Here is an 18,486-nt window from a genome sequence, read left to right as displayed (position 1 = left end):
TTTTAATTAGTCCGTGTAATTAAGCGTCCTCGTTCGACCAATATCAGAGTGTACTCGTAATACGAAACAGTAGGAGTTAGTTCGCATCGTATCAATTTCTATCTGTCTCTCGTTTTAACATATCCCTCTATTTCTCTCTCGCTAGTTTAAAACTTTTTTCTACTCTTCGGATTTTACTATATGTTATCGATGTTAAGCAAAGAACATTTCTTTAGCTATACTTTAGCGTCTAATCAATCTCGTACTCGACAAATTAACTTGGCCAAACGAGTCTCAATGTTTATACAAAGCGTCAATCTCTATCAACCGTTACTATAAATCAGATTGCCAAAGGTTAGAATTTATGAAATCTAATACTTCACTAGTATATCTAAGAAACGTCATTGCTTACTCGCCTTTAAGGCCGGTTTCCTTCAGAAAACAAACCTTGGGAGTAGTAAAGGAACTGTTATTAATTTAATGGAACACAATGCAGAAGAGAGAGAGAGAGAGAGAGAGAGAGAGAGAGAGAGAGAAAGAGAGAGAGAGAGAAAGAGAGAGAGAGAAAGAGAGAAAGAGAAAGACAAACAGACAAACAGACAAAGGTAAAATATAATTGTAATATTCCGAATAGTATAGAAGCAGGCTGTAAAGTGGCCAGAAGGAAGGTAATTACATACGCAAACTACATTACGTAGTTTACAACACTTGCTTTAATTCCAATGGAACATTAAGAGAAGATATCCTACTTTATCTCTATCTCTATTCTTCTTTCTTACTTCCATTGCCTCCATATTAATCCAAATCGCAATCATGTTTATCGATTGTACGTTACAGCATAACCATTTATCTTGTCTTTTGAATTTTTCCTTAAAATCACAGGATATTTTACGTAATCCAATCCGCTGAAAACCGCAATAATGAACAACACTAATTCGAGTTCTGACTTGAATTGAAGAAAATCACTTCGTTAAAATTTATCTGTAACTTAAACCCTTTTTACCCAACAAAAGTTTTCATTTACGGTGTAAATGAAACGAACAAATTTCCCGAGATCGATAAGAATAATAAGAGCAATATCAGAAAATCTTGTTAGCGTTCGAAAAACCTCGTAATGGAAGGCGACATCTGGTCCATTTGAAAGTCGAAATTCATCTTCCTATCTTTGCGATCAGATTGGCCTAATTTCCGGTGAAGTGAGAAGCAAAAGTCCTGACGATTGAATAACTATGTAAGTTACTTTTATCAAAGAAAAAGAAACTGCAAATAAGTTTCAGAAAAATTTATTTTCCCTTTCTGATATCTTCGAACGATCTACTTTAATAAAATTAGGACAGATTCATACTGTAGGAGTTAATAGAGAAAATCTCGTTAACAAGAGAACTATCGTTCATCGCGTTCGATCAAATTAACGATAAACTAGATATTTCCTGACGTACCGCAAAACGTGCTACGATAATGTTAAAGAAAATGAAGTGAGATGAGGGCCCATCGTCAGACGTAAAGAGCTCGATTTAGCTTCAAGTAATTGTCCCATTTACACGATAATGAAGTATAGAAAAGAGATCTCCTGTCTTTCAAGCGAATCGATCGATCCTAGTCAGGATATCCGAGATGGAGAATTTTTCTCGATAAAAACGTGCACCATAAAAAACCGTAGCTCGACCTCAAAATTTGGATAAATTATTATATTTAATTAATCGCGGTTACGTTCAACGGAGAAATTTTCTTTTCCTATTTTTTTTTTTTTTTGTACTTGTAGAGTAACCGCCACTTTAGGCAGCAATGCCTCTGTCATTGTTCCTACGTATAAATCACACACCTTTGGCGTGACTCGAATATAAATCAAAAGCTAGCCGCGGAACCACAGTCTCGACGCGGATTCTACGCGCGTACCTTTGCGTTAGGGTTGCCATGAGGCGTTGGCTACACTATGGTTCCACAAAATTTGCATTTCCCTAAAAGAGAATGAGAGGAAAAACACGAGTGCTTCTGCACTGATAGTACTTTTATTTTTCTACTTTTACTAGTATTCAAGTTGTTTACATCTCGCCATAGAGTGCAACTTATTCCTCTTATCTTCTCTTCGATTACTACGAACTCATACCGACAACGTGATACTATTAAAAAGAAAAGAATGTGTTAGAAATTTTCTTTTGATTTTTTTATTTAATATATATGAAGAAAAATAGAAAAAATATACTAGCAAGATATTAACAAGAATTTTACCAAACGATGATAGTATTATATGTATATTGATCGATAAATTGTATTACTTGGACTTTATGGAAAATATTTACAATTTATTAATCCGTTCGTTGATTTTTTTTTAAATACTTTCTTTCTTTATCTTATAAATATTAAAGAATACGAACAATTATTATGTCTTCATCGCAACATTATGTCTTCATCGTAACATCAATTATTATGTCTTCGTCGTAACATTATATTTTTTCTTCAAGAACGTATGTAGATAGATATACATGTATACAATGGTAGTATAATAAGTTCGATAACATCTCGTTCCATTTTTTTAAAAGCAAGAAGAAACGATGGCGAAAGTTCTCCTAGAGAAACTTCTCCCAAAACACGAACTCGCATATGTACCTACCAACTCGAATTGGCACGTCATCCTGTTACGAAGGAGAAATACAGAGTTTCTCGCTATAGAACGACCATTGCGATGTCCCCTGAAACCGAACAATCCGATCTCGTGGTAGAGATTACTGAATTAGGAGAATTTCTAAACTGAATTACAGCAGAGGAGAAGGAAGATATAAAGGAGAAGAAGAAGATATAAGAAAAAAAAACGATTTCTATATACAAAATTTCAATTTCCAACGAAGCTGAAATATCGTCATATTATCTGTCATTTTCCTGCTTCTGACATTTTCTGATAAGAATTCCGAAATACGATCACTAGCGATCTGTATTTTCCAATTATAAATGAATCTATTGATTATTGATTATTCTGAAAATTCTTCTTTTCGCAAAGATCTTTCATTATGTACAGATTTACTTTTCATTCTGATATACTTAAGTATATAATCTAATTGATTAACGAATTGATTAAGTTTGACTCTACTAAAGCTAATTATTACGAATAAGCTGATGGTAAATGAACAACGTTGTAAAGTACATGTATATCCCTTCTTGTTATCAACGATACTGTCGTTATCAGCGACATTAATCCTTACATAGAACCACGTCGACTTCGTCTGATACATTTATATACATGCATATATATATATATATATATATATATATATACACACACATATATAGGTACGTGAGCATCGTCGTTAGCCAGCGGGTGGTAAAGACTTGAATACAAATTAATTAACGCGAGAGACGCCAAAGATACCAAGCCTTTGACTCTTCATTTCGTTTTCCTTTTTCTTTCCTTTATTTCTTTGCACCAAAGACTTCAGATTTTATAACCTGAAAATACCATTATTGTGAAAGCACGCTCCAAAAACGACACGAACAAAACTTTTCACATTACTATTTCCTTGAAACAATGATTCTAATCTGCAATGCAGAAAGTTGAAAGAAAAAGAGAAAAAGAAAGAGATTCGCGAAAATAATGGAAAAAGGACAAATAGTTATCGCTCTTGGTATCTGAGAGAACATTAATTGTTGATAAAGTGAAAGACTTATTGCGAGACTTATCGATTATCTAGTTAAGGTTTTTTTGAAAAAATCATAGATGAGTTCCTTCCATTGTTTTTATACTAATCTTTTAATAAAAAAATATAAGGACAATAATCATTATGATATGAGTATAATTAGAAAAAAATTTCATTACTTTGACTTGATAAATTTGACTCTAATTCGTTTCTGATATCTAGACTTTGTTCTGATATGCATACACATTTCTTCCATCATTCTTTTCTTCGTTCTAACATCTCTGCAATGAAACAATTTTCAAAAGCAAAGATTAGAGAGAAAAATGAAGAAAGACGAAAGAATAGCAAAGATAACAGCTCAGAAATATATTTCCTAGTACATAATTTAAAACCATCGCTGACAGCGAATTCATTCTAGTGAGTGACGCGCGCACATACGACGATGACTTCCCTATACGTCGCATCAAATGAAGCTTAAAATTGTCGCAAAAGAAGAAGACCACATGCTTGCCTCAACGATCAAGGAAGAATGTATTTCATGGATATTTGAAAATTTTGTTAGAATAACAAGCGGGAAAAGGATATCCTATACATGCGTGCGTGCATGCGAACGTGTGTGTAGAGAAAAAGGGGTTGGCCACAAATGATTCCATCATCCATAAAGCTTTTGTAGGAATTGATATCATTTTTATTCGTATTTATTGTAAAATAAAATTGATATTAATAAATATAAATTAAAAAAGAAAATCTATCTGAACAAAAATCATCTAAAAGAAATCACCATTTAAAGGGTAGTGCAACGAGTAGTGGTACTATACTTATATTATATATCACGTCTTTTTCACAGATTTTTGTAAACTTGGACCAACTCAAAGGCAACCTAAATCGATTGAAAGAAGGGTCTGTTATCTTTTTAGCTCGCATATTTTTTAGCTAACGAGTTAACTCAGCTAAGAGCGACGAATTGTAAATGAGTTTAAAATTCGAATAAAAGGCATCTTGTTCATTGCATCGCTTCGAAGCAGCCCTTCTTTTTTCTTTTTCGCATACATTCTCCTATACCTTTCTTGAGAGCATTAGGATATTGATGAAAAAAAATGGCACGAGCTAGTATACCGCGTGAAGAAGGAAGAATTCGTTCCATTTCAGATTTGGGTTGCGATAAATACGGACGTGACCGTATTCTTCCCCTCCCGTCTCTCTCACTCTCTCTCTCTCTCTCTTTCTTTCTTTATCTCCATTTTCTCTCTCTCTCTCTCTCTCTCTCTCTCTCTCTCTCTCTCTCTCTCTCTCTCTCTCTCTCTCTCTATCTCTCGGAGCTAATGTACGTAGGTTGTTACATCGTGGTGGTTATCTTCATAGCAAACGACTACCCCTGAGGACCCCCCGCGAAAGCTCTTTCAAAAAAGCTCCCACGTCACTCCCTTCTAGATGCTCTGCTCGTCTAACCCAACTCGTCCATTCTCTCTCTCTCTCTCTCTCCCCCTCTCCCTCTCTTTCACACTTATGTATATGTATATACACACATATCTTGACTCTCCGTCATCTTTTTAACCTCAAGACTTTTCACAAAAACACCCGGTCGTCTCTTTTGTGCCCATCAACTGCAAGCTCATCCGCGGAAACTGTCCGATTTTCTTCATGATAACGTGTCTTCATCGAGGGGTTTCGTCGCGCTGCTAGCTTCTCCATCGCTATTCTTCATCGCTATTGTACTCATCCTTATCATCATCTTCGCGGAAACGTAAATCGCTATTCTTCGCGAAAATTCGAGACTTTGTCGTGAAAAACGTACATATATGGATTTTAAAGAATACAGGATGAGAATACGTTTAGTTAGAGCAGATAACTCGATTAATCAAGGAGTTAGTCTTATAATAGTTATATTGTCATTCAAAAGTTTGATTAACTTTGACGATTATACATCACCAATTCTATAATGCATAATTTCTTTTTTTAGGAATTTGTAAGAAAAAAATATTATATATAGCTATTTAGTAAATATTAAAGCGGATGGATAATAGTATTGAACATAATAATATAGTTAATAAAATAATAATTATATTATCCTAATTATTTGTACAAAATTTAATGAAGTAATAAATTGTTGCATATATATTACATTAATAATTTGAACATTATATTGACATACAGATATTATATTGACATACAAATATTATATTAATATACTGACACGCTGACCTATATTTAATTCTTCAAAAAAAAAACTAGACCTGGCTCGAGGTTGCGACAGAAAGCTTCTTCTTTCGTAATCACACTCGTTCGATTTTATACAATTCCAAATATGAGTATCGCTAATCTATATAACTTTCTGAAATCGGACTTGATGACGTGACTATAATAAAGTGTTTTTTCACGATATCTTATACTCGTGCGAGCACACAACAACTGTTTTCTTCCATGAATACAGAAATGAAAAAATCTTATCGTGATCTTTCAGGAAAAATATCATTGAAACAAGAAACTGTTAAACAACAAATCAAAAGCCACTTTAAAAAGTAAGGAATACTATAAGTGAATGTGTCAAGCTGATCGAAGAAAGATTTTTGATTTTGATTTACATCGAGTACGAAGAATGATTTCAATCTTCAAGTGGGGACCTGTATCTATAGCCCATCTCCCTCGATGAAACAAGATGCTATCAGAAAAGTTTTTTAATGTATTGAAAAGTTCCGTGAACAACGTGACTCGAAGGTGGTTGACAAACAGTAATGTAATCATTTCATAACGTCTTTCGAATACCTTCCTTATTCTTGAAAACTTTATTTAAGGTTTTTCAATTAAATTTTTCTTCATTTATTTCACATGAAGAAAAATTACTCTCTTTCTCTCTCTCTCTCTCTCTCTCTCTCTCTCTCTCTTTCTCTTTGCATAGCTCGATTAATTTTATCTATCAAAGGAATTGCTCATGTGTGATACACTAACTGTGTTTACATCAGAAGATAAGAAATGTTAATATATCCGAAACACATGTCAACGGGAAGAAAATGTAACACAAAAAGCTACTACTACTTGGAAATTCGATGAAAAAGATCGACGTTCCTTGTTTCGAACCTTGAAGGACAGAAACCATCTTTAAGAAGCTATAAGATGCAGGAAAATTTATCGTCCACGAAGAAAAACCAACGCAAGAAGGTTTTTTTCGATCGTTTTGAGACTTGACTTGAACTTGAAAGGTTTTCCGGGAATACTCAAAGAAGACGTCTTTTGGTGTGTTGCACTATAAAATCGTTCATGGTCGTGCGTAATCCAGCGAGATTGCAGGACCTTCTTGGATTTACATGAGAGAAAAAGAGCAAAAGATAAAGATAAAAGATGGAAATGGGGAAAAGGAGACGGTCAAGCATCAAGTTGAACGTTTCTGCTTTTACAAGCAGATTGGATCCTCTTGAAAGAACTTCACGCTTGAAAGGAACCACATCTTCGAATAAGGATGAGAGTATCAGTTTTCTGAAGTGTCTTACATATCCAATTGATACCCCTTAAAACATCGACTGTCGAGTCAATTTCGCACAAATCGATCTGTAAAGTCGTTTATCATTTTCTTTGTAATAATGATATAAAAAAGATTTTCTATTATATTTTTTACAATATACTATGAAAATTTCATGTCCCATAGTATACTACAGCTCAAAGAAGAATTCGAGACGTTCACAAAACGGCGCAGTTAAATGCGCTGACTCTAGGAAACGATCGATCCAACGTGTGCTACGGCCTTGGACTAGATTAAAAAAGTGCCGCTCGATAAGCATCATTGTAAATACCAACAGAAAAAGTAACGATTTCGCATTATCGATAGAGATATCGCGTTTATCGGATACCAGAATTTTCAATGCGATTTTTCTATGAGAACCAAACAAATATTGTTTTTTTTTTAAATAATATTCTACGATAGTGAATTTCTTTCTTGATATCAAATATATCAAGTGAATAAGCTGAAAAATTTATCAATACTTCGCAATTTGATAAAAATCCAAAGAAATGCTAGGAGATAAGAAAAAATCTGCACATAAATTATCGATAAATATTTAATTATTATAATGTCAAAGTTAATCTACTGTGATTTGATTAGATAAATCTTCCGAAAGAAAAATATTATCGTTCTATCTACATCCGTTTAAATTAAATCGCTTAGATTTTTAAATAATGCGCATATATGCCCGTACTCATATTTCAGACGAAGAGTCGTGTTTAATTTCTTCATATCCAGATAAAATTATCATCATATTTTACCATTCTTAAATTAAGAATAATAAAGGAAACAAAAAAAAATGAAAGAAAATAGAAAGATGGATCTCAATGAACAAGTTTGTATGCATAATGTTGAAAACGACGATGTTAATATATTAACATGAATTTTATGTAAGTAGGTTAAATAGGCGACCTGATAACAGTGCACTTTTTAATAACCGTACGGGTGTTGTGGATTTTTAAGGTGCCGCTCCTGATGTCCCATCAAGAAGTAGCCTTTATCAATGTTATAAGAATTCATTAATTCTTGTAAAAAAAAAAGAGATATAATTATATCAAACGACCTAGAAACTTGGCACAATATTCGTAAGGAAAATGTCCAAACAATATTTACGGCACTTCCTATTGGTATTCGACACCGAATCGTACGATAAATAATTGACGTATTGATTTTCGATATCGTCTAGAAATATTCGTGGGAGGATATAGGTATGTACATATATAGATATATGGGCGTTACGTGCCTCTCCTGTAAAACGTAGATGTTGTGTAAGTACACACTCATGAATGTAATGTTTAAATTTTTTTAAATTCTCATTTTGATAATTCGATTGGTTTATTACCGACTCGTCAAGAGTACTATAGAGCTATAGTATATATAGCTACTATTTATAAAAAGGATAAAAACAGGTAATCCTCGTGAGAGTTTTTCCTTGTTTTATACCGTCTCCTCATCGACATATGCTACTTTAAAAGCATCGTTCGAACTTCACTTTACACGATATTAAATTGCGGTCATCACGGACGGTGACTTTTTATTGTTTCGTAGCATGTGCAACAAAGCTCGCGTGAACGTACGCCGTACTATTTGCATTCTCATTACCATCTTCTCGTTCTTATTTAAATAAGCGAACGACTGCGAGACACTTGGAACTGTTGTTTTTTTCTCTGTTTCTGTAACGCGCAAATCTATGTGTACATGAATTTCATTTCTGTTTCTTTCTATCCTATTTTAAGATCGTTCTTTCTCTTTTTACAAGATCAATAGAGAATTAATTATTTAACACGTACTCTAATAATTAATTTCTACATATCCAGTTTAAGTGGATAAATATATTTCTTTCTTTTTTCAGACGAACTCAGAATCCACACGAGGAAAATATATAAAATTGTTCTCATTTAATTTCACTCACTGTATTATATTTTTGTATCCGAAGCGCAACTTTCTTTTTTACAGAAGCATACGCTCAATTTTTTTCTTCTTCTCTTCTTTTTCATTTTATTTTTCCTTTCTTTGCATACCTAGTTACCTTGCGAATACCAAGTTTTCTTACGAATGAACCTTGATCGTTTTGATTCGAGGCTCCAATCGTTATTGCGCGAGAAGCACAACATCAGCCACGTCACGCTGAGGAAATTCAATTTCGTTGCGACTATGTAATGGAGCAGAACATTCTGGCCGGAGAGAGTTAGGCTGGTCCTCGGCCACATAGGAAATACCTATCGATGGTTATCCGACCGATCCATACGGATCCGCGTCGATTCCGCTTAAGCGACGCGATTGATACGTCCCTACATACGTATGTACGCTTGCGAGTTTCCTACATTTCGTCTCTAAATTGACTTGATCCAAATTGGCTATCAAATTGGAAGTACAGTTTAGCGAGAAGCATTGATATCGTCTAGTGAGAATCAAGTTTAATGAATAATAAACTTGTTTAATATTAAACACGGACTTAAATATTAATCTTAAACACTTAATATTAATATTAAATATTAATATTAAACACGGAGTAAAAAGATGATCATACATTTCATATCAAATGAAAGACTTCTTTATATCAAGTACTATTATTCTTCAATCTAATCTTATTTAAAAATAATTAAAAAGATCTATTAACTTCTCCGACAAAGATGAAAAATCGCTCGAACAAGAACGTCTCTCGGTCTCTTCGTAATGTATCGTACAGAAAATTCCACACTCATTTCACATCGCAGCTTTCGCCAGGCGTTATGCTATGAGATGTTCAGAAAACTTGAAGTGCTCCAACGCATTGTATGCAGTGCTTGTGAGCACGACTCCGTCGCTATAACCGCATCGTCGTTATTGCGTTCCTCAATGTAACAAGGTATTCATACTGAGAAGTGTACAATACTCGCACGCCTCACGCATGCGATATCTAGAACGAACATAAGTGGCTATTTCCCGAGAACGACAACGACGATGACGAGAGAGAATGCTTATTCGTATAAGCCACGAACCGAAAAATACTCTGGAATGTAATCCCTACAACAAGGTTTTTCGTTTTAAGGTAAAACCAAAAGAAAAAAGCAAAGAAATTGTTCACTTTTGACTTGGAACGCAAAGTTTCCTTTGAAAGATTCTACTGCTTATCAATGATTCCTTCTTATCAAGAATTCCTTCTAGCGCACTCACATATACGCACACTACGATATTTCCTTTCTTTATCTATCGATCTCGTTTACAGTCTACAAGAGGAAAGCCAAATTACGAGCTTCGGTGGTTCAGTTCGATAAAAGAGAACCCCGTCAAGTATCCATCGATGCGTTCGACTTCCTTCGCCATTGTGCATAAAATGTGACGTAGCTTTTAAGTTCCTTCTCTTCGTATCTTCGAAACGGGTTCACTCGAATAAAGCTTTTCCGTTGGATACTTTATTCTACGCCATCATACTTTGTACATCGCGCTGAACGGAAAACACAGCACACTTACCTACACTCTATCGTTTTTGAATTTCTAAAGCGAATGATTTTCCATTCGTCATTCGTTTTTACTTATTTTTCTCGCAGTATGTTCGACAGCGTGCCCATTGGGAAATCCTCTCGCATCGCACGTTCGTCTATGATGTCGAGATGCTTCGGGAGCATTCCATCGATATCGCATTGACTTATTTGAAATATTTTTATATTTCATCCAATTTGAAAATTCCCACGCGGACACAGTTATCGAATCAACGTACAAACCCAAACAAAGAACGTCCGACAATGGGAATATTAACGCTATGAAAAAGGCGTGGCTCATTCTGATCGATAAAATTTTTCCGTTAAAACATTTTTCTTTCTCCATTGCTTTTCGTTCAATCGACGTCTTCATTTAAACATTCCTTCTATTAGATTAATCGTTCTCTTCAGTAAAAGAAGAAATATGAATCAGTGTACTATTTTTAAGATTGTTCGTTTCCGTGCGAGTGGTTGAATGTCGACGAACTTCCGTAAAGAAGTGAAATTTATTACGAGAGGACGAGGAACTAGAAGTAACGCGAATATTGATTTTTCTACGCGACGGACGGTGCACGACCTACCATTACCTCGTATCAAGTGCAACCCCTAACAAAGTAAGTTATCCCCGCAAACGTTCGGTCGCTTGTAATCTAAAGCGCAACTACGCACCTATCGGGCTACTTTTTATTCTCTCCGTGGCCGTGCACGTGACATACTGCTAAAAAAAATACTTCCTCACCATATTTATTTTATGTTTCTCTTTCCATCTTTATCACCGTATAGTATGTCTAGACTAGTCGTGAGATAACAAATCCAAGAGAAATATTTTCCAATATTAGATAGTTCAAGTCGAATTGTCAAATTCATCTTAAATTAAATTCAACGTAACTATCTAACTCAATAAGCATTAGAATAGTAAAAAGTTAACCGATAAAAGTTTAATTGGCGAATGATAATCCTATGAATTGTCACTATATGAAAACATTTCAAAATTGCGAACAATCTAAATATTTTTAATATCTGCTCTTCGTAAAGCTTATTAATTTATTTCAACCGTATGTTTCAGAGTCAGGCGAATCAAGGAACAATGAACGAATCGGAACGAGAAGGGACCGAAGTGGCGCGATAATAATAATATGTGGACGACGAGGCCGCATACGAAACGAAAGCGCTGGGATTCGCCAGCGAGTAAAACGAGTACGTCGATCGGCAAAGAATCGTCCAAGAAACAACAACGAAGTGATCGTCGACGGGACGGTTTCCGAATCCTTTATTCGGTGGTCCTGGCGGCCTGTATGGCGACACAGGAAGCAAAAAGCGCCAGGTGCCCACCGCCGGAAACAATACCAGGATGTCCGTGTTACAATTTCGAAGACGGCCTCTTTCTCGAATGTGCTGGTGCCACCGAAGAGTCCCTCAGGAATGCCTTGTCCAGTGTTATACAAGCTGCTGGACCAGAAGGTAACTAAGCCTACTTTTCTATTTATTTCAAATATCAAATTTAAGTTAAACTTTTGGTTTTCTAACTTTTGTTTGAAAAGAGATTATATCAAGGATCGAATTTCGATTAATCGAAATACTTTATACTGATACTCTGATTTAGGAACGTTCGTCCAATCATTAAGTGTCTACGAGCTGGATCGAAAGGTGGAGGAACTCCGACCCCAAGCTTTTCCATTGGGCTCGCAAATTAGACACTTACAGATCTCACACTCGGCGATTCGTGAAATCAGCGAGGAGGCTTTCGTACGATTGGGCAAGAGCTTGGAATCGTTGGCTCTCGTGTCCGGTCGACTACCACGAGTACCTCAAAAAGCGATGTCCACGTTGAGACGCTTGAAGATCCTCGATCTCGAGGCTAATCTTATTCATGAACTACCGAGTTTCAGCTTTTACAGCTTATCATTGATAAAACTGAATTTAAAGGGAAATCAAATAGTCAGAATCTCAGAGTACGCATTCGCCGGCTTGGAGGATACGTTAAAAGATCTTGATATGGCAGAGAATAAGATCAGGATGTTTCCTATGACATCACTTAGAAGGTTGGAACACTTAACATCATTGAAACTCGCGTGGAACGAGGTCGCACAGTTACCCGAAGATGGATACTCGCGACTTGACGCATTAAATTTTCTTGATCTCAGCAGCAACAATTTCAAGAATATACCTCTGAACTGTTTCCGTTGTTGTCCGTCTTTAAGGACTCTTTCGCTCTACTACAATGCTGTTGAGTCAGTCGACAAAGACGCCTTTATATCTTTGATAGATCTCGAGTCTATCGATCTTAGTCACAACAAGATCGTATTCTTAGACGTTGCTACATTTCGTGCCAATCAGAAGCTCAGGTCCATTGATCTCAGCCATAATCACATACACTATATACGTGGTGTATTCTCAAGATTGCCAGAATTAAAAGAACTCTTTCTAGCGGAAAATAATATATTGGAGATACCAGCAGAAACATTCGCTGGTAGTACCAGTCTCTCAGTCGTGTATCTTCAACAGAATGCTATTAGAAGGATCGACGCTAGAGGCTTGGTAACCCTCGGTCAGTTGGCCCAACTTCATCTAAGCGGTAATTACATCGAGAAAGTACCGAGGGACTTTCTCGAGCATTGCGAGAATCTATCGACTCTCTCTTTGGACGGTAACAACATACGGGAATTGGAAGTAGGAACGTTCGCGAAGGCGAAGCAATTGAGAGAACTTCGGCTGCAAGACAATCAAATTACAGAAGTTAAGAGAGGAGTCTTTGCTCCTTTACCGTCTCTTTTAGAGCTTCATCTTCAAAATAACGCGATAACAGACATGGAGACTGGTGCTTTACGATCTTTACATAGTCTTCAGCACGTTAATCTCCAAGGGAATTTATTAGCAGTCTTGGGAGATGTATTTCAAGTGTCAAACGAAATCGGACAAAATGGAAATACCGGAAGTTCTTTGGTATCCATACAACTGGATAACAATGGACTCGGTGTACTGCACAATGATTCTCTAAGAGGTCAAGCCTCTGTTAGAATCATGTGGTTAGGACACAATAGATTGACGCGCCTCCAGGCTCCACTTTTCAGAGATCTTCTTTTGGTCGAGCGACTCTATCTCACGAACAACTCGATTTCACGAATAGAGGATACCGCTTTTCAACCAATGCAAGCTTTAAAATTCCTCGAACTTAGCATGAATCGATTGAGTCACGTCACCGTGAGAACTTTTTCTGAATTGCATGAACTCGAAGAACTCTATTTGCAGGACAACGGTCTTCGACGATTGGATCCCTACGCGTTAACAGCTCTAAAACGACTGCGTATACTGGATCTTGCTAACAACAATCTAAACGTATTGCACGATAAGATTTTCCAGGAAGGTCTACCTATTAGAACTTTGAATCTGAAGAATTGTACGGTTAGTTTAATCGAAAACGGTGCCTTCAGAGGATTAAATAATCTTTATGAACTTAATCTTGAACATAATCACCTCACTGCCACGGCTTTAGACAGATTGGACATACCGGGATTGAGGATCCTCAGGATATCCTACAATAATTTTAGTCAAATCAGTGGGAACTCATTGGACGGTTTACCGTCCCTTCAACACCTTGCCATGGATTCTGCACAAATCCATCGAATGCCGGCCGAATTATTTTCGAAAAATAAAAATCTGGCCAAGTTGTTACTAAGTAACAATTTCCTTAAAATTTTACCGCCTGTTCTCTTCCTTGAATTGGATTCGCTGAAGGAGGTCAAACTAGACGGGAATAGATTCATAGAGATTCCGTACGAAGTTCTTGCAAACGCTAGTACCATCGAGTTTCTCTCACTCGCAAACAATGAAATAGACCACGTGGATATGTCGCGTTTAAACGGATTGACCAGTTTACGAGAACTCGATCTACGTAGTAATTACATCACGACCCTCTCTGGTTTCGCGGCAGTAAACTTGTCTCGTTTGATATCCGTAGATCTTAGTCACAATCATTTGACCGCCCTTCCGGCTAACTTCTTCGCTCGATCGAATCTCTTACGTAAAGTTGAATTAGCCGTGAACAAGTTTCGACAGATACCAGCGGTCGCACTCTCCGCTCAGAATATACCGAATCTTGCCTGGCTCAACGTCACTGCCAATCCTCTCATCAGAATACACGAAATAAGTTCCGAGGCAAGATACCCGGCTCTTCAAGAGATCCACATTTCTGGGACGAATCTCACCATTGTTACCAGCCAAGATTTCGAGGCCTTTCCCGCTCTGATGCATCTCTTCATGGGCAGTAACATGATTTCTAGAGTGTCGCCAAGCGCTTTTCGCAGTCTATCAAATCTCCTCACTTTGGATCTCAGTATCAACCAACTGGAACTCTTACCTCAGGAGAGATTGAAGGGTTTAGAACATCTGAGACTACTCAATCTGACGCACAACCGTTTGAAGGATCTCGAAGATTTCCCGCCGGATTTGAAGGCACTTCAAATACTCGACCTCTCTTACAATCAGATCAGTAACGTAGGAAAGAGCACATTCCAGCATCTGGAGAATCTCGCGGAACTACATCTTTACGGTAACTGGATATCCTCGATATCGCCAGACGCATTCAAACGTTTAAAGAAACTACGGATTTTGGATCTCAGCAGAAATTTCTTAGCCAATTTACCACTAAATGCCTTTCGTCCACTGGAAACACAGATACGGAGCTTAAGGGCTGAAGGTAAATACGTTTAATTCGTACCTTGAATTTTTCATTAACCTTTGGTACGATCAATACTTTAATCGTGGCCGATCGCAATTTCTACAGAAAATCCTCTACACTGTGACTGCGAATCCCAGGAGCTTTGGGAATGGTTACGGGACCATCAAAAGCTGGTAGGTGGTGGCGTGAGCCGAAATCGTGGTGGTGGTGGTATGCGAATGAACGACGTGGAAAGCGGATTGCTAAAGTGCGAACAACCGCCAGAATTGCGTGGCCTGGTTTTCCTCGACCTCGATCCGCATGCTTTCTGCTCCGCGCCGTTGGTCCTAAAACTCGCGATCCAGGATATACAGCCATTCTCAGTGTTGGTGTCCTGGCAGAGTAGAAATCACTCCGGGCTACGAGGGTACCAGGTCGCTTATCATGCTCTGGACAACGTCGACGAGGTAGTAAAAGCTTGTGTTTTATCCCTTTTCTCTCTCTATCTCTCTCTCTCTTTCCTCTCTCTCTCTCTCTTTTTTCTCTCTCTTTCCTCTCTCTCTCTCCCTCTCTCTCTCTCTCTCTCTCTCTCTTCTCTATTTCTCCCTAGTTTTATTCTACCGCGATATTACTTTGGTCCACACTGACCTGTGTTACCGCAATAAAAAGAATCGCCAACCAAACAGTGTCCCCTGTGTGTTTAACCCACGAAAGACAGTCGCTTTCTACGGATGGCTAATAAAAGTTGGACGCGATCGCCGTACAAAACATTGAAGTTTTCGCGACGATTCGATAACATCACACGTCCAGTCCTGTTTACCCCATCAACCTTTTGTGCTTGTATGTATACACACATAAACGCGCATATTTACATATATATATAGGAATGCTATAAATTGTAGAGATAGAGTTTAAAAAAGGACGATAATGGAGAATAACAACATAGTATTTTGGTTAAACAATAGAACCCAATTTAAACAACTTCTCGACGATCGTTTTGTCTGACATCCAAATGATCTCTTTTTTTTCAGGTCCACGGAAAAATTCTAGAGCCGAATGCCCGTTCGATAAAACTTTCCAAATTGATGCCCAACACTCGCTATCAGATCTGCGTATTTGGGCTAGGCAACTGGTTGACAAATCTCAACGAGGAGATGGTTGTGAGCCATCTGAATATTTCGAAGGACGAACTGATCGAATCAACGCCAGTAACACAAATGGAGGATTCACCTACGAGCCGCTGCACCGAAGTAAAGACTTTGGAAACACAGAACGCAGTGATAAGTAGCGATGGTTCTTCTATGGGAGACATGGGTGGTGTCAGCAGTTTTCTCACGAGAAGACTTGGTCTCATAGTTGGCTGCTGTATGGGATTCGTCGTCTTTCTTCTACTCGTCTCGATCTTGGGATATCTTAAGGTCAAGAAGCAACGAGAGGCCGTAAAAAGAGATCAACAGCCGATACCACCCGAATATATATCTTATAGACACTTCAGCATACAAAGTGGCGAGGCCGGCCATGCAGCCAGGCAGGCCAGCCAAGAAGGGCAACATCCGAGTTTCATCAGCAACGTCGGCAACACTACACTGAATGTATGAGAAAAGCGGAGGAACTCCCGACTCGTGGAGGTTTCGAACGTCTGAGAAGATCGTATCGACCGATCGAAACATTCTCGACTCGCGGAAGTTTCGCGTATATCTCTGATCCTTTAAGTACTTTAACAAAACTATGCGATAGCTCAGGAACTCTTCAGAAAAACTCGGGCCTATTATATGCACTTGAGATCATGTTGCTACATATATACGAGCGTTCGATAGAAAACGATAAAGTTCTCCTACCAATCGATTAGACGCAACGAAAAATCTTTCAAGAATGTGCGCGTGAGTGCAAACAATCGAACGAAACTATTCTTCTTTTTTCATTCTGCGAAGGACGTTCGAACTTTTTATAAGTGATTTTCTACGAGTCTTAACCTTACCGGACTTACGTAGATATAAGCGTGCCAAGCAGTGCAAATATCATAATAGTTGTATCAGTTATATATCATGAAAATGATAATAATTCAAAGAACGACAACTCCGATTTAAAAGGAAGGAATTAATCGTTTCTATTAGAACGCATTCGTTGGTAACTCTCGACTAAGGACCGCCATTATATTTCCAGACTCCATTTGGAGGACGCGCAAAGAAAGAAGGATGGAATGGGGACGCATTGAATTTCTTAATGGCTCGACAAACCGCAGATTTAAGACCGCGTTTACAGTCGCATTCGGTTGATATTATTACACTCCTTCTATTCCGTATAAATCTCTTCTGAGGGACTTTGTCATGCTAGTTGGAAGTTCTTTAATATCGTCGAGCAAATTGAGAACTGTAAGATGTTGTTAGAATTCTAAGAAAAAAAAAGAAAGCTACGAATTTCATTGAGAAATCTCTAGAATATTATTATACCAATGTATCTACTGTAAATAACGATTCGAAAGATTCGAGAGGAGAATGATCGCGTACGATGATGTAATCGATAGAACAAATCATTAAACAAACGATCATTTTATTATATGTTGAAATCGTTTGTGATTCCATCGTTTAAAATGAAATTTCAAAGCTTTTATCGTATGTGGATAAAAAAAAATATAGATAAAGTATCGAGCAGTTCCGTAAACGTCCAAAAATATAGGCTCGAGCATGCGAACTTTTCTTTTTCCGAAACATATTGTGATTATCGGTAACAATCTCGATTTTTCCAGGACAAACGCTCGATATACCATTAAATAAAAACGTTGTATTCTGGTTTTTCGTAAACCACTAACATCGACAAGGCTTGAACGTATCGTCGCGAAAAATGGAGCTACAAAATTGAAGTGAACGCGGAATACTCTGTAGCCCTATCGCGTGTTTGCACGCGCGCGAGTTCGAGATTATAAAGAGAGATTGGAAAAAGAGAAAGGACGTCGTGCAAATGACATTTGTTATTACTGCTGGCGAATGATCTGGCAAAACGAGAAAGAGAGAGAGAGAGAGAGAGAGAGAGAGAGAGAGAGAAGGACTCCTTTGTATCATTTACCGAGAAGTGAAAAAAAAATAGAAGTAAAAAAGTAAACAAAAAAAATGAAAAACAAAAGAAAAAGCAATGAAGCTTGTGACATTGTCACTAGGTCAAATCGTTAAAGGATCTATACATTCGAGCCTGTCATCGTCACATTCTGTGTTGTATCATATACGTACGCGACTGTAATAAAAATGCGATTTTTTTTCTAATCACTCCTTA

At 37.3% G+C, this 18,486-nt stretch overlaps 1 protein-coding gene across 4 annotated transcripts in view; it reads left to right on the top strand.

The window, feature by feature from the left end:
* The window catches only part of LOC124424580 (protein artichoke-like), a 113,523-nt gene extending 95,047 nt beyond the window's left edge, over window positions 1-18,476 (top strand). For 3 of the 4 annotated variants that reach the window (XM_046963984.1, XM_046963894.1, XM_046964068.1), the window contains exons 3-6: window positions 11,629-12,023; window positions 12,166-15,258; window positions 15,346-15,686; window positions 16,251-18,476. In XM_046963984.1, the coding sequence (XP_046819940.1) occupies window positions 11,699-12,023; window positions 12,166-15,258; window positions 15,346-15,686; window positions 16,251-16,817 (4,326 nt within the window). In that variant the 5' untranslated portion in view covers window positions 11,629-11,698 and the 3' untranslated portion in view covers window positions 16,818-18,476. Of the gene's footprint in view, window positions 1-11,253; window positions 11,447-11,628; window positions 12,024-12,165; window positions 15,259-15,345; window positions 15,687-16,250 lie in introns of those variants that run through there. The other variant, XM_046964153.1, reaches the window with a different exon arrangement.
* Window positions 18,477-18,486: the final 10 nt, after the last annotated feature.

This window comes from Vespa crabro, chromosome 1, assembly GCF_910589235.1.
Source record: "Vespa crabro chromosome 1, iyVesCrab1.2, whole genome shotgun sequence".
Classification (NCBI taxonomy): domain Eukaryota; kingdom Metazoa; phylum Arthropoda; class Insecta; order Hymenoptera; family Vespidae; genus Vespa; species Vespa crabro.
Note: the sequence above shows the minus strand (reverse complement) of the source record. Positions and strands in the feature narration are given on the sequence as shown.